The sequence below is a fragment of the Cebus imitator genome, unplaced genomic scaffold (genome assembly GCF_001604975.1).
Source record: "Cebus imitator isolate Cc_AM_T3 unplaced genomic scaffold, Cebus_imitator-1.0 Scaffold664, whole genome shotgun sequence".
Taxonomy (NCBI): domain Eukaryota; kingdom Metazoa; phylum Chordata; class Mammalia; order Primates; family Cebidae; genus Cebus; species Cebus imitator.
The window spans coordinates 382,020-397,722 of NW_016107979.1; the positions used below are offsets into that span (position 1 = coordinate 382,020).

At 39.2% G+C, this 15,703-nt stretch overlaps 1 protein-coding gene across 1 annotated transcript in view; it reads left to right on the forward strand.

The window, feature by feature from the left end:
- The window catches only part of ETFA (electron transfer flavoprotein subunit alpha), an 83,638-nt gene that overhangs the window by 59,894 nt on the left and 8,041 nt on the right, over positions 1-15,703 (forward strand). Inside the window, exon 10 of the mRNA XM_017518214.2 lies at positions 11,405-11,470. Within this exon, the coding sequence (XP_017373703.1) occupies positions 11,405-11,470 (66 nt within the window). The remainder of the gene's footprint in view (positions 1-11,404; positions 11,471-15,703) is intronic.

Genomic DNA, 15,703 nt, shown 5'->3' on the forward strand with positions numbered 1-15,703 from the left:
TAGAATTAAGTTTTTGAAGATGGAAAATTCTGTGATGGTTTCTGTCAAGGTTTCTAGTGACTTTGTACTGTGGTAAAATATAAAAGTGGCCGTTTTAACGATTTTTTTTCCTTTTGTGTGTGTGTGTGTGTGTGTGTGTGTGTGTGTGTGTGAGATAGACTGTGGCTCTGCTGCCTAAGCTGGAGTGCAGTGGTGCCATCTCAGCTACTGCAACCCCATCTCCTGCTTGCAAGCAATTCTCCTGCCTCAGCTTCCTGAGTAGCTGGGACTACAGACATGTGCCACCATGCCTGGCTAATTGTTGAATTTTCAGTAGAAACAGTGTTTCACCATGTTGGCCAGGCTGGCCTTGAACTCTTGGCCTGAAGTGATTCCCCCACTTCGGCCTCCCAAAGTGCTGGGATTACAAGTGTGAACCACCATGCCCAGTTGTTTTAATGATTTTTAAGTGTACAATTTAATTAATCACATTCACAATGTGCAACCATCACTACTCTAGTTCTGAAAGTTTTCATCACCCCAAATAGAAATCCCATACCCATTAAGCAATAACTCCTCATTATATTCTACCTCAGCCCCTTGTAATTGCTAATGTATTTCTGTCTCTATGAGTTTTCCTCTTCTAGATATTTCATAAAGTGGAATCAAACAATATTTGTCCTTTTGTGATGGCTTTTTTTCATTTGGCACATTTTCACATTTCATCATATTGTACCATATATGAGAACTTAATTCCTTTTTATGTTCCAGTCCTCTGTAAACATTTTGCTTATGCAGTCATCTGTGATGGACACTTAGATTGTTTTATTTCACCTTTTAGCTATTATGAATAATGCTGCTATGAACATTCACGTACGGGTATCTGTTTGAATCCTTGTTGTTAGTTCTTTTGAATATATACTTAGGATTAGAGTTGCTGAGACATATGGTAGTTCTACACATAACTTTTTGAGGAACCTTCAAATTGGTTTCCTCTGGTTGCTTTGTAGCTCTTGCAAACTTCTTGACATAGAAGTTGTGATTAAATGTCAAGAAAGGCTATGTGTAAGCAGTGGCCTAGCTCTTAGTGATTTGGGAAAAGAGGCAGTTTGGTGAGTGGAAAGAATGCTACTTGGAAGCCAGGAGACCTAGGTTCTAGCGGCAGCTCTGCCTCCCAGGGCCTTGATTTCTATCATTGATGAAATAAAGAGATTGCATAGATAATTTCAAAGGTTCCTTACAGCTCCAAAATTCTACATAGAAATGTATAATTTAGCATGCTTTAACTTAAATCAATTGAAGAACTTTACTGTTAAAAAAATTTGATAGTCAAATAAACCTTTTTCTTTTTGAGATAGGGTCTCACTCTGTTACCCAGGCTGGAGTGCAATGGTGCCATTATAGCTCACTGCAGCCTCAACCTCCTCGGTTCAAGTGATCCTCCTGCTTCAGCCTCCCAAGTAACTGGGATCACAGGTGTGTCCCATCAGGCCCAGCTAATTTGTTTTTTATTGTTTGTAGACGGGGTCTTGCTGTGTTACCTAGGCTGGTCTCGAACTCCTGGCCTTAAGCCATCCTCCCACCTCGACCTCCCAAAATGCTAGGACTACAGGCTTGAGCCACTGCACTCAGCCTTCAAATAAAGTTTTTATTTGACCTGTTAAAATGCAAAGCCTTGTAATAGACTTGATTACATAGTCAAGTATTTTGATGTCATATATACAAATATTTCAATGTAAATTAACTGAATAATTTTAGCTAAGTGTATAATTATATACTTGGCTTTTTGTAATTATAGGTATACTTAAAGTATATTTTTCCATAATGGAAAATCTGTGAACTGGAATAAAAACAAATCAGGTAAATGCAAAGCATTTAATTATAAAATAGTTAAATATCAAAATTATATTATTGCTAATATTTTTAGAAATGGGGTCTTGTTCTGTTGCTCAGGCTGGAGTATGGCAGCATGACTACAGTTCACTGCAGCCTCAAATTCTTGGGCTCAAGAAATCTTCCTGTCTCAGCTTCCCAAGTAGTTGGGATTATAGTCTTGAGCCACTGAGCATAGCTAAAATTATATTTTAATGTGAAAATATTCTCTTAAGAAAAAACTTGTTTCAGGTCCTGTACATCTCACTTAATTACAATCTGCAATTTAAAAAATTACTAAAAGGCCAAGGGTTGAAATTTCACTTTTTTTCTGGTTTACATTTAAATTTTTGAATTACAGTTAATATCCTTGTTTAAAAAAAATTCTTTTAACTTTGTAGTTGAGCAACTGAGTTATTAAATGTACATTTTGAACCAAAAATATGAGGCACATAATGAAGCGTATGCTAGTGAGATACATCCCATCTGCTTTGGACATGTTATAACTAGCCTAGATGTGAAGAAGACATTTACTTGGTTCCCTATACCTCTTGGGAGAAAAGGTGGGCTGGTTAAAAGAATATGAAGGAGCTTATATCAAAGAATGAATTTGAATTTAAGATTTCAGAGAATCTTTGACTACATATTCCCTGACTAAAAAGAACCAAGTCCATTTACTGAGCCATGGACTGTCCATTCATGTGAAAAGTCTTCAGAGGCTGTATTAGGCCCCTGCTTTTCTTCCAAATGCATTTTCTGGCTTTGCCTCTAGACATTTCCCTTTAACAGTTATTTGGAACCAGATATTGACTTCATTGAAAGCCAGGTCAGAATCTTTAGCCAAAAAGTATTAGTTTTCAGTACAGATTACATAAATTAAAAGAAAGAAACAACAACAGCAACAGTAATTTCAGAGCCTTGCCTCTGTTGTGAGTCAGTCTCCTTGAAGGGCTTTCAGCTGGCCCATGTGTGTGGTGGGTGCATTAAAGGCTTTCTCATTGACGTGCAAGTGGTTGATAGAGCAATAAATCTAAACAGTGTAGCTTGTCATTATTCATGATAAGGAAACCCAGAGCTAATGTACAAACTGGTACTTCTAGTAACATGGAGTAAAAGCTAATGTTAGCTAAAATCGACAATACTTTTTTTTTTTTTTTAGGGATCTTTCTCTAAGATAAATATGCTTTGTGGAGTTTTAACAGACTGATGACTTCAACTAAAACATATTACCAATACAGTAACGATATTGAGTCTTACGTGGTATGGAAAAAGTGTTGAATTCAGAATCGACCTAGGTTAAGAAGCCTGCCTTTTGAGAGTAGAATGGTGGCTGCCAGGGGGAAATGAGGAAATATTGGTCAAAGGATACAAAATTCTAGTTATGCTGGATGAATAAATTCTGGGGATCTATTGTACAGATTGGTGACTATAGTTAATAATACTGGATTATATACATAAGATTTACTAAGAGAGTAAATCTTAAGTGTTCTCACCACAAAAAAACAGCAACTATGTGATGTGATAGATATGTTAATTAGCCTGATTGTGGTAATTATTTCACAATGTCTACCTATATCAAAACATCACACTGTATACCTTATATATAATTTTTATGTGTCAAATATACCCCAGTAAAGCTGGGGAGGGAGAGCCTGGCTTTCACTAGGTGTGTAGAACTTTGAACAACTCAGCAAGCCTGCCTGAGCCTCTGCTTTCTCTTCTATAAAATAGGAATCATTTCCACCATGTAGAGTTGTCATAGTTAAGTGAGGTCATGTATATGAAGTACAGCATAGTTACTGGCATAACATAGTACATATAACCGTGATGAGTGGTGTGCTGGCTTGAATTCTAATATAACAGGAGCTAATCAGTACAGGGGCATGTCCCATCTGATGAATGAGACATAATTTCAGCTTCAAACCAAGAGTGTGGCTGAAATATTCCCTTCATGTGAAACTCAGTTTAGCCAGAATCCTACGTGAGAATTTCATAATACAGGCAGAAAGCTGTTGAAGAAAAGAGCCACAGATAGTTGTGCTTTGAGTTTTGGGGCATCTTCCAAAAAGAGTAGAGACTTAAACAGAATTTGGCAAACAAAGGAAATAGTTTGGCCTTTTAAATGGGCAGCAGGATGAAATATAGCAATATTAATACACAGGAGGCTTGCAGTAATTAGAAAATATGGTTCAGTTAATCTACTTCCCAAAGACACATTCATTATTTGCTATGATAAATTCATTTAACTCCTAACCTGGCATTTGTCCTGTATATGTATATTATGTTTTAGCTATAACAGTTGCTGTTTAAGGTTACACCGGTGTAGTCTATTGAGAAAAGAAGGTTGAGAAAGCATTTGCCATTCTGTAAAACTCTTGTCCTGGCCGAGGCAGTCTTAGGGGTATTGTTTTTGAGCACATAACATTGGATCTCTGAACTCTAGATAGAACCACTTACATGATATGTTTAAATGTTTTTCTTTAAAGAAATTTAATTTTTCATGTTCCTTCCCTACCTCTATCTAGAAAGGAACACTTTTGGCAGAAAAGAAGCTTAAAAACATGGCTTTTTAAGAGAGGAAACAATATTGGCATGGTTTTTCTGCTCTGAATGCTCTAGATTTAACCACCCCACTCATATTCATATTTCATATAAACAAAAAGTAAATGTTTAAGTCTCTTCATTCTACTTTGTTTAAAGTAAAGCAGATCTGAAGTTGCTGCAGGCAGAATACTGTTCCAATTCCAGAAAAATGTGAATTTATGAGTTTATATCAAAATTATGTGAGTGCATAATCAAGTTTATATGATCAACTTGATATGTCTTAGCACCTGCATCTGGGATATGTATCTTTACACAAAGATTATGATAGAAATCTGTAAAGAAATCACCCCAACTTCTAGACAAGCACTGGCTAGGAAATTGGGCAGAAATTCCAACTTTATGGTCAGTACTAAATGCAAAGAAGAAACAGTTTTCAAAGAAAATTTTTTCCCAGTACACTCCCCTGGAAAAATTGTATCAAGTTAGTAACAACTTTCCTTGACTAGAGATAAACAGATAGTAGTAGTTACCATTTTAAAGTGAAATATTTCTGTTTAGAAATGCCTTCTAGTTTAGAGATTTGGTGATCATTTTAGAAATAGTGATAACATTATAGAAATATTTTGAATATTTCATATGCATCTTATTTTCATCACCACAACAATTCTGTTAGCTGCAGGTATTTGTCTCCATTTTACACATAACAGCGATTGGGCCTTTGAGAAAATAACTTGCTCAAGAATGCAGATTGGCAAGTGGGAGAGTCATGATCTGAACCCAGCTCTTATTAACTGTAACAGTGACTGAATAAATGTAGTGGTTTCTTTTACTTGCTCATTTTCAACTTTCTTGAATTGAGATCTGAGCTTACTAATTTTCTATCATCCTTGTTTTCTAATATGCATTTGAGGTTATAAATCTTTCTACGTATTGGCCAGGCATGGTAATTCTAGCACTTTGGGAGGCCAAGGCAGGCAGATTGCCTGAGATCAGGAGTTTGAGAGCAGCCTGGCCAACATGGCAAAACCCCATCTCTACTAAAAATACAAAAATCAGCTGGGCAAGATGCCGCGTTCTTGTAATCCCAGCTTCTTGGGAGGTTCAGGCATGAGAATTGCTTGAACCCAGGAGGTGGAGGTTGCAGTGAGCCAGGATGGTGCCACTGCACTCCAGCCTGGGCAGCAGAGTGAGATTCCATCTCAAAAAAAATAAATAAAATAAATCTTTTTAAATATCACTCTAGCTGCATCCCTAATGTTCTGATATACTCTCCCTTTTTTGTTGTTTTGTTCCATGTATTTTTAAATTTCAGTTTTTTTGTTCACATATTTTAGGCACTTCTTAAATTTTTTTTAGAACTGTGTATTTTTGAGAAACATTCTTCAGGTCCATCTAGAGTTTTAAGAAATAAGTATAAGTTACTGAGGAACAAAATTTGATAGAGAGTTGCTTTTTCAGAGTATAAACTTGCCATATTAAACCAGTAGTTTTCATCTGCTTTTGGTTTTCCTATAATGGGCCACACTACCTGAAATTTCATAAATTTTTGTCATCTATTTGTGAGTCTCTAGATTGGTTACGCTCTTGTTTAATCTTGATGCCTCTAATGCTAAGTCTTCAGCTCTGCCACACTGCTGACTTTCCTTTTTGGTTCACACTCTCATTGAGTATAAAAGAACCTGTAAATGATCTTGTTCTGAGCCAATAAAAGCAACACAGACACATAAGACAACTCCATTCTATCTTTAGATCTGTTGTCAGACCATGGTCCACAGTACTCTAGTGGAGTTTACAAGATGGCTTAGTTTGTTCTATGATTATTTTGGATTGTGCTGCCCGGTATGATAACCGTTAAGCCACATGTGATTGTTGGATACTTGAAATGTAGTTAGTCTGACCTAAGATTACATTATTAAAATTAATTTTACCTGTTTCTTTTTACCTTAATGTGGCCACTAGAAAATTTAACATTAAATATATGGCTTACAAGATATATGAATATAGATACATCGAATAACTCCATTTGGGGCTTCACGGTGATGAGCAAAAATGCAATGTGCAACAGAGGACAGTTTTCCCTCAGCTTCTACACTAAATTCTGGAAAAGCAAAGCTCAGATGATACGTCTTAGAATTTCAGGTTTGGGCACAAGTTTTGGGTAAAGCAGGAGTGATGTTAGTATATACTTACTTTCTGAAGAAAGTGGCCAAAAACCTAATCATCCAACAGAGAACACTAACCATGTTGAATTCACAGGTTGGTTAGATTACTGTAAAGGTCTGAAGATTTAATTCCAGTCATCCCTCTCATTCTCAGACATGCAGTTTTATCATTAAGCCAAGACCATTAAAACCTGCTTTAAAAGCTTGTTTTGTCTAAAGGACTAAGGGAGTAGGAACAGATGGGGATAGATTGCAAAAGTAGGCCCCTGTTAGGCAGAGGGTAAAGATACTGTCCCGAATCTGCTTTCTGCCCATAATGGCTTTTCCACCTCTCAGTGGCAGGTAAGAAGTGAAGGATTGTTGAGAGACTGTAGCTCTGTCACACCTCTTTTCCATTTTCCTTTATTGGATTACAGATTTTTGTGACCTTGCCATAGCCTGTAATTGTTAGACTGTGAGCTTCTTGAGGACAGGGCACAGAGAATTCGTCATCTTTATATTACCTGTAAGGTACAGTAAGAACAACAGTAAAATCAGTTACCCAGTGCTGCTCAACTCTTTCCTGTTATGGTACACTTAGACAGTTATAATATTTGTACCACAGGGGATTCTGGCTACCCAGATCTTATAGTCCACACAACTCTTTTGTACAAATTATAACGTACTCCTGTCTCGAGTTACTTTACTGCCATCTGTTGGAAAGTTATTGTAATCAAAATGCAAGGCTATAGTGACTGTTATGAGTGATGCCCTCCTCCAAAGTTATTCAGTGTGCAGCCTGCTCAGCTGTACGTGGCAGTCCTGAGACTACCCTAGGAGCCCACCTGGCCACCTGGTGGGCTGAGGGAATCAATATTTGAACAAACCTCAACCCATGAGTGGCACATCAATGTGTCTTGGGAAATTCGATACTATGCTAAGGACTGGAGCCTCAACAGTAACCCTATGAAGTAGGAGTTCTTATAATCCCAGTGTTTTGGATGAGCAAACTGAGGCATAGAGAGGTTACATAAATGGCCCATGGTCATGCATCTATCAGATAGCAGAGATGGAATTTGAACGGAGGCAATGAGGCTACAGAGCCTAGGATCTTAACAACAGTGACATGGTAAACCTGTTAAACTGCATCAGATGCAGCAGTTTCTCAGCTCTGCTGCTGTTTCTATCTCAGCCCACTGTAACTGTAGCCTAGACCTCAGCCCCTGAGTTCTTTGAATGAGTCTATAGCTATAGTCTCTTTTAGGTTTTGGCAAAGGAAGAGGTATTTGTTCTTTTTTCTGCCAGTCCTTGTTTGTGTTAAGGTTAAGTGCTATCCCTTTTTTATGTTTCAGAATAAGCTGTGGTCCTCTTCCCATCCTGTGGCTTTACTTCTTCCCACAGTCCCTGTTCTTGCATCATAGAGTGATCAACCCAGACTGCTACCAACCACCTGGGTTGATTCATTCTCTTCTAAATTCTCACTCTTCTAGATTCTAAAGCCACGAAGACTGTCTCTAGGACTTTCCCTCCCCCTTTCTGTGTCTGTTCATTCCTTTAATCCCCACCGCCCCCTGCCACACCTTGTTTTGAACCCTTAATTGCTGTACTCCCTTGCAGCATCTCTCACTTTCTCTCCAAATTATCTCACTATCTGATTTAGAAGGAAAGTGCCTCAGGGCAGGGATTGTCTTGTTGTGTTATGAAGCAGTATCTGAAGTGCTCCATAAATCAGCGTCTGTAGAGAGTTTTGTATATACTAATTATTATCCTTGAAATACAAATATGCTTTCTGAACCATGAGGAATTAGACTAAGATATTAGCCTAATTGCCTGTACATGTTTTTTAAAAAGGAGGAAAAAAGCCTCTCTTCCTGCTTGAGAGAGCTATCAGAGCCTCGGAGCAGCAGCCAAAATCCATGGACTTGTTCTGGGTTATTGTCTCAGTGCTTTTATATTTATTCAGAGAACCATGTTCGCAAGACAGTAAAATAAAAAGCCCTGTTGGTCATGTGGATCCATTTGGACCATTTATGGTGATCAGAAAGGTAGAAATGGCCCTGGAGCACCTGCCTTTGGCTTGTTTTGGCCTAGAATCTCTTATTTCCTTAGTGACATATATGGTTAAAGTCAATGGAATTCATGTTTGGGGACTCGGGGTTTAAAGTAATTTTCATTTATATTATGTTTATGTTCACTGCCAGATTGAGTCTGCATTTTTATTAGCATTTTATAATGCACAGGGAGCTTTTAAGATTTGAATTTTACTGTAGACATGTCTGACAGAAAGACCCATTTACAGGTCTATTAGTCTTTTCCAGTGCTTGCTTTGAGAATATCCCTAGAAGAGCAGTGTCTAGCTAAATAGCTTGCTTTAAAAATCTTAATGTTAGAATTTGTTTGCCTGGTTTTCCTGAATATGAATGTTAGTATATTTTGATTAACAATTTAACAAATGTCCTTTTATGAATGAAATGCTAGTCAGAATACACTGAGGTCACCTTAAAATTACCTATTGAAGTCTGGGCATGGTGGCTCATGCCTGTAATCCCAGCACTTTGGGAGGCCAAGGTGGGCGGATCACGAGGTTAGGAGTTTGAGACTAGCCTGGCCAACATAGTGAAACCCCACCACTACTAAAAATACAAAAATTAGCTGGGTGTGGTGGCACATGCCTGTAGTCCCAGCTACTTGGGAGGCTGAGGTGGGAGAATCGCTTGAATCTGGGAGGTGGAGGTTGTAGTGAGCCGAGATCACACTATTGCACACCAGCCTGGGTGACAGAGTGAGACTCTGTCTCAAAATATATATGTGTGTGTGTGTGTGTATGTGTGTGTGTGTGTTGAATTACTTGTAAATCTTAAATAGAAAGTAGTGGAAGAAGTTTGCCACTTATGTGAGTGTCCACATCTGACAGATGGTGTGATGTCAGGGCCTTATTGCATTGTCCGACTATGTAGGGTCATAATTGACACACTGGATACATTCAAGGTAGAATCACAGAACATGCAATTGCTTTTTATCCTCATCCATAGCTTCTGCGGTATTCCTCCCCACCCTAAGACACAGTCTTATTATGCCAAATTGTTCTTGACTTCAGGCTTTTGATAACTATGGAACAAGTTGAATGAGAAAACAAGCTTGTCTCATTTTTATATGATTAACTCACTTTGGGGACTAGATTGTTTCCTTTTCCAGGTTACACGGTGCTGCTCTGGGAGCAGCTGGACACTTTATGCGTGTAAAGACCAGGCGTAGGGAGTACTGCAGTGGGCTGGACGGTTTTAAGATTCAGGCTGCCAAAGAGCTGAGGGATCACCTATTGTTAGTGGTTTTCCAGCTTTGCCTGTACATTAGAGTATCCTGGGGAATCTTCTTCACAAGTACCAGTGTTGGGGCTGTACCTGTTTACAGTTGGAAAAAATGAGACGCTGAGAGGTGAACTGACTTGTATGTGGCCATATACACTTAAGTGCTGTGAAAAATCATAACATTAGGAGGCAGTAACATTATTTCCAGATTCTGGTTGAAATGCTCGTTTATTTTGGATTGAGCAGTTGTTAAATTGGATAATAAGCAGGGCAGAAAACAAGGTGGGACCACCTCGACACTGTCATTGGTTTTTGAATTATCTGCCCTGTAATAAAAGTAAAACAGAACCACCTTCAATGCCTTCCACATATTATTCATATTGAGGAGAGGCTTTACTGTCAGTTGTGACAAAACCTTAGTGTCAGTCTGGTTACATGGTGGTTATATCTCCTACCCAGGCCAGGAGATATAACTTGTTTGTTCAGTTTTTGTGTGGGAAAGGGTTTTCAGTTGAAGCTTTAATTATACCTGCTAAACAGAATGAAGCAGGTAAGCTCTTCTACTTAAGCATTTATTAAATTAGTTTTTCATAATGGAAGTGAGTTTTTATTTTTTTTTTCCCAAACATGGGTACTGTAAAAATTTTAGTTAAGGAGACAGAACAATGTCAGTCATCACTCCCTTTGTAGTTATTGAGGGTAGGGGGCAGGAAGAGGTACACATATCGTCATCAACATTTACCAAAAAAACCATATTATGGAGGCCTTTTATTGTTAGGCTGTGGAAACAAAGGTTCAGCCCATGCCTTTGAGAAGTTTATTTTTGATTCAGAGAGAGGGCGAGAGAGAGAGAGAGAGAGTGTGTGTGTGTGTGTGAGAGAGAGAGAGAGAGAGAGTGTGTGTGTGTGTGAGAGAGAGAGAGAGAGAGAGAGAGAGTGTGTGTGTGTGTGTGAGAGAGAGAGAGAGAGAGAGAGAGAGAAATCTCTTGACACAGATTTGTATTTCTGGTTTTTCTAAATACAAAGTTTGGTAAGTGTATCCTAATTACCATTTTAACAAATATTCTTTTGTGATAAGGCAAACAACTAAGTCAAACAACTAAGTCAGAATTTATTCTAATATATTTGAGGATATGTGTCGATATGTTAATATACAGTGTATGTTGTTAATTGTTAATGGATATGTACAGTATGTATGAGCTGTGCAGTGATTTTCAAGTGAGTGCCACAGATGAAAAGTGCCACCTCACAGGTAATTGTGAGATTGAGACACTTGATGTAAAATGCTTAACACTGTGTCTGGCACATAGTGAATGTTCAGTAATCCTCATTACCCACGTATTTATTATTATACCACCACTGCCATAGGAATTCATAGGAAAAAGAGAACTGTGGGTTAAGGAGATCACAGAAAAAGGAAAGCATAATTTAAGCAATACATTTTGCCTCTATTTTACTTAACATTATCTTTTGCCTAAGACTTAAATTGCTAATAGCAAACACTTTGGAAAATATTACATGATATAAATACATATTAATACTGTGGCTTCTTTTATTTTAGGAACTTTACATTGCTGTTGGAATATCTGGAGCCATCCAGCATTTAGCTGGGATGAAAGACAGCAAGGTAATTGTACATCAGTGATGCTAAAAGAAAAAGTTTCCTCATCTTAAGATTTGTCTTACCCTGTATGTTTCCATGTAGTTACAGTGGATGTAGTCAAACCATTCACACTAATGTAGAGCTGGGAACCAAAAGAAATAGAAGCTACTGTTCACTGCCTTAAGATATACTATTGGTGACAGAGGCAGTGCTGTGTCATGGAGAGAGGCCCGAACCTGAGTTGTAGCTCCACTGCTAACTTAATGCATGATGAGTGCTATCTGCAAACTCAGTTTCTTTGTCTACCAAATGTGGGTATTGAATGATGATCACTAAGGTGCCCTTCAGCTTGACATCTGTGGATAGAAAATATGAGGCTTAAACAAGTTGATGAGGTTCTGAACATCTAAGTTATTTTTGAGGTTTTGATCCCGGATTGTCTCTCTGTCTGCTTCACTCTGGTCCTCTAACTGTTGCAGTCTCATATGTCAGCAGGGCCCCTCTTTTTGGGTTGTTGTCAAAGTATAACCAACACATTTTGGGTTGGAGCATCAGGCCATCTTAATATATCAGGAATTGTCAAAAGTACAGTAAGTAAAGGGAGGAAACACTTGATTTTAACTTGCTACTTGGACTACTGTGGAAGTCCTGTGTAATGACTCTGAACATATATTTCAGAATATGACACATTAATTCATGCATAATAATGTATGGTTTGAATTATGAACTTATCTTTCATGAAGTCAGAGATGCCTCTGACACTCCTGCATTTATCCATTCAGATGGAAGCTTGATATAAAAGATAATAAAACTTTTAACAGGCTTAACTTGTAGCTTCTAAAGGAACTGGCCCAAAACCAGTCGGATTTTACAGTTGGATGGTAGGTTTCTTTACTGAGCTATGAAAACAGCGTGCCAATGGGAAAATGTGATTGCTGCATTAAGAAAAAAAAAAAGAAAGAAACCCCAACACCAGCAGCCTTCAAACCAGTTCAGACAGAGCTAGAATTCTGCTTCTCTAAAATAAAGGATTCTGCCTGTCAAGAAGATAGCAGTGAAAATTCTCACCCATGCCAGCAGGGCTGGATTGTGGGAGAGACTCAAGCTAGTGTGTGTCAGAGCAAATAGGGAACAGTTGAAGTAAGGAGACTGATGTTGGGGGTCAGCCAAGACTTTTTGTCTCCATCTAGTCAACAAATATTTATTAAGACTGTTCCTTGTACTAGAAGCTGGAAATGCTTAAATAAAAAAAGTAGCCCTTGTTGTCCCTGTCTAGTCGTTTTCTGTGTCGCCTTGTGTTGCCATAGCCCCATTGCCTGCGTAGGAGACAATCTTTAGTTGTATTGGTTAAGTTCTAAGATGGGGTATTAGAATGGCTTAAATTTGGCAGTTGCATTGCCTACAAGCTGAAATTTTAATTAGAATCCTGGTTTAGTTGAAAGAATTCAAGATTTGATTGTCAAATCAAATGAATCAATGTAATGAAAGTACTTTCTGAACTTTTTTTTTTTTTTTTTTTGAGACCGAGTCTTGCCGTCGCCCAGGCTGGAATGCAGTGGCGCAATCTCGGCTCACTACAACGTCTGCCATCCTGGATTCAACCGATTCTCCTGCCTCAGCCTCCCGAGTAGCTGGGACTACAGGCACGCATCACCACACCTGACTAATTTTTTGTATTTTAGTAGATACGAGGTTTCACCATGTTGGCCAGGCTGGTCTTGAACTCCTGACCATGTGATCCACTCTCCTCGGCCTCCCAAAGTGCTCAGATTACAGGCGTGAGCCACCGAGCCCAGCCTTTCTGAACTAATATGGTTGTGGCTGTGCTCAGTGGCTCATGCCTGTAATCCCAGCACTTTGGGAGGCTGAGGTGGGCAAATCACCTGAGGTCAGGAGTTTGAGCCCAGCCTTGCCAACATTACGAAACTCCACCTCTACTAAAAATACAAACAATAGCTGGGTGCGGTGGCGGGCACCTGTAATCGCAGCTACTTGGGAGGCTGAGGCAGGAGAATCTTTTGGACCCAGGAGGCAGAGGTTTCAGTGAGCCGAGATCGCCCCGCTGCACTCTAGCCTGGGTGACAGAGTGAGACTCCATCCAAAAAAAAAAAAAAAAAAAATGGTTGAATACAATCTGCATATCAAAGCTTCGTAAGGAGGAAGAACGTGAGCTTGTGAGGAGCTATTGAGAGAGCTCTTGGATACAAGCAAGACTTTTTCATAGTTCATTATAATTGATTATTTAGAAATAGTATTTTAATAATCTGAAGGACAATAACCAGCCCATTTCTTCTTTTCTTTTTTTTTTTTTTGAAATGGATTCTCACCTTGTAGCCCAGGCTGGAGTGCAGTGGCGCGATCTCAGCTCACTGCAACCTCTGCCTCCCATGTCCCAATTCAAGCAGTTCTCCTACCTCAGCCTACCAAGTAGCTGAGACTACAGGCACGAGCCACCATGCCCAGCTAATTGTTGTATTTTTTAGTAGAGATGGGGTATCACCATGTTGGCCCAACTGGTCTTGAACCCCTGACCTCGTGATCCACCAGCCTCGGCCTCCCAAAGTGCTTTTTTTCTTAAATATTGTAGTGGTTCCTTGCCCACAGTTATATGCTCTCTCTTTAAAAATAACTTTTAAGGCAGGCATCGTGGCTCACTGTAATCCCAGTACTTTGGGAGGCCAAGGCAGGAGGATCACTTGAGCCCAGGAGTTAGAGACTGGCCTGGGCAACATAGTGAGAACCCCATCTCTCCAAAAAATAAATAAATTATCTGAGCATGGTGGTACACCCCTGTGGTCCTAGCTACTCAGGAGGTTGAGGTGGATCACTTGAGCCCAGGAGATTGAGGCTGCGGTGAGCTATGATTGTACCACTGCACTCCAGCCTGAGCAAGAGAATGAGACCCTGTCTCAAAGTGATAATAATAGTAATTGTTATATAGTACAATGAAAAAGCTTTCGGATGATTAAACTCTCAGATGTCTGACGAGGTGGCCTCTAGGAGAAAAATTTACCATCTAAATAAATCTCCGCCTATCGCTGTGAAGCAGGTTACACACTCCCAAAAGAGAAACACGGCAATGCAAATCAACACCCGTAATTCAGAATGTTTGTTCTTGTGCCTTTGGATTTAAGGCTCCTGTTTGAAACTTGTTTATTGTCTCTGACCATGGGTCTTAATGTGTGTAGCATGTTTCTCTGAATTAGCAGTTACCTGGTCTATTCTGTGTTCCAATCTTAGACATTCTGGCACATTCTGCCCATCTCTCTGAGGAACTCCTCTATAGGAAATACATGGATGATGAATATCATGTAGTCTGTGTTTTAAGTCAGGTGACATCAAAATACTTAATGTATGTTTTAATACCAGCTGTCTTCACAGCATATGGTACCAGACAGGTAGAAACTTAATTTTACTTCAAGAGATTTGAATTATTTTAGTCCACAATCTATTAAAATAATACCACATTCGAGTCAGATTCTAATTGCAGTAGTGTTAGAAGCATCTGTGGGGAATACCAAACTATTTATATTGATAAACTATCTGATATTAATAAAAGAATGATTTGAGTGACTGCTTTTCCTTTTTTTTCTTTTCTTTTTTTTTTTTTTGAGACAAAGTCTCACTCTGTCACACAGGCTAGCGTGCAGTGTACAGTCTTGGCTCACTGCAACCTCCACCTCCTGGGTTGGAACGATTCTCCTGTCTCAGCCTCCCGAGTAGCTGGGAGTACAGGTGTGCACCACTACGCCTGGCTAATTTTTGTATTTTTAGTTGGCCAGGCTGGTCTTGAACTCCTGACTCAAGTGATCCACTTGCCTCAGCCTCCCAAAGTGCTGAGATTATAGGCGTGAGCTTTTATTTTTTATTTGTAGAGATGGGGTCTCCCTGTGTTGCAAAGGCTAGTCTTAAAACTCCTGGGCTCAAGTGATTCTCCCACCTCCGCCTCCCAAAGTACTGGGATTATAGGCATGAGTCACCACACCTGTCCTGCATTTAAGAATATTTTTATAGCAAATAAGAGACATGTTTGATAGCTCTTACAAGAGATATAAGTAATTTACTTGTTTTATTTATCTATTTGCTATGTACATAAGGACTTAAAGTTGTTTATTTTAATGTCCTTTAATAGGCTGACAAGGGCCGGGCGCGGTGGCTCAAGCCTGTAATCCCAGCACTGTGGGAGGCCGAGGCGGGTGGATCACGAGGTCAAGAGATCGAGACCATCCTGGTCAACATGGTGAAACCCCGTCTCTA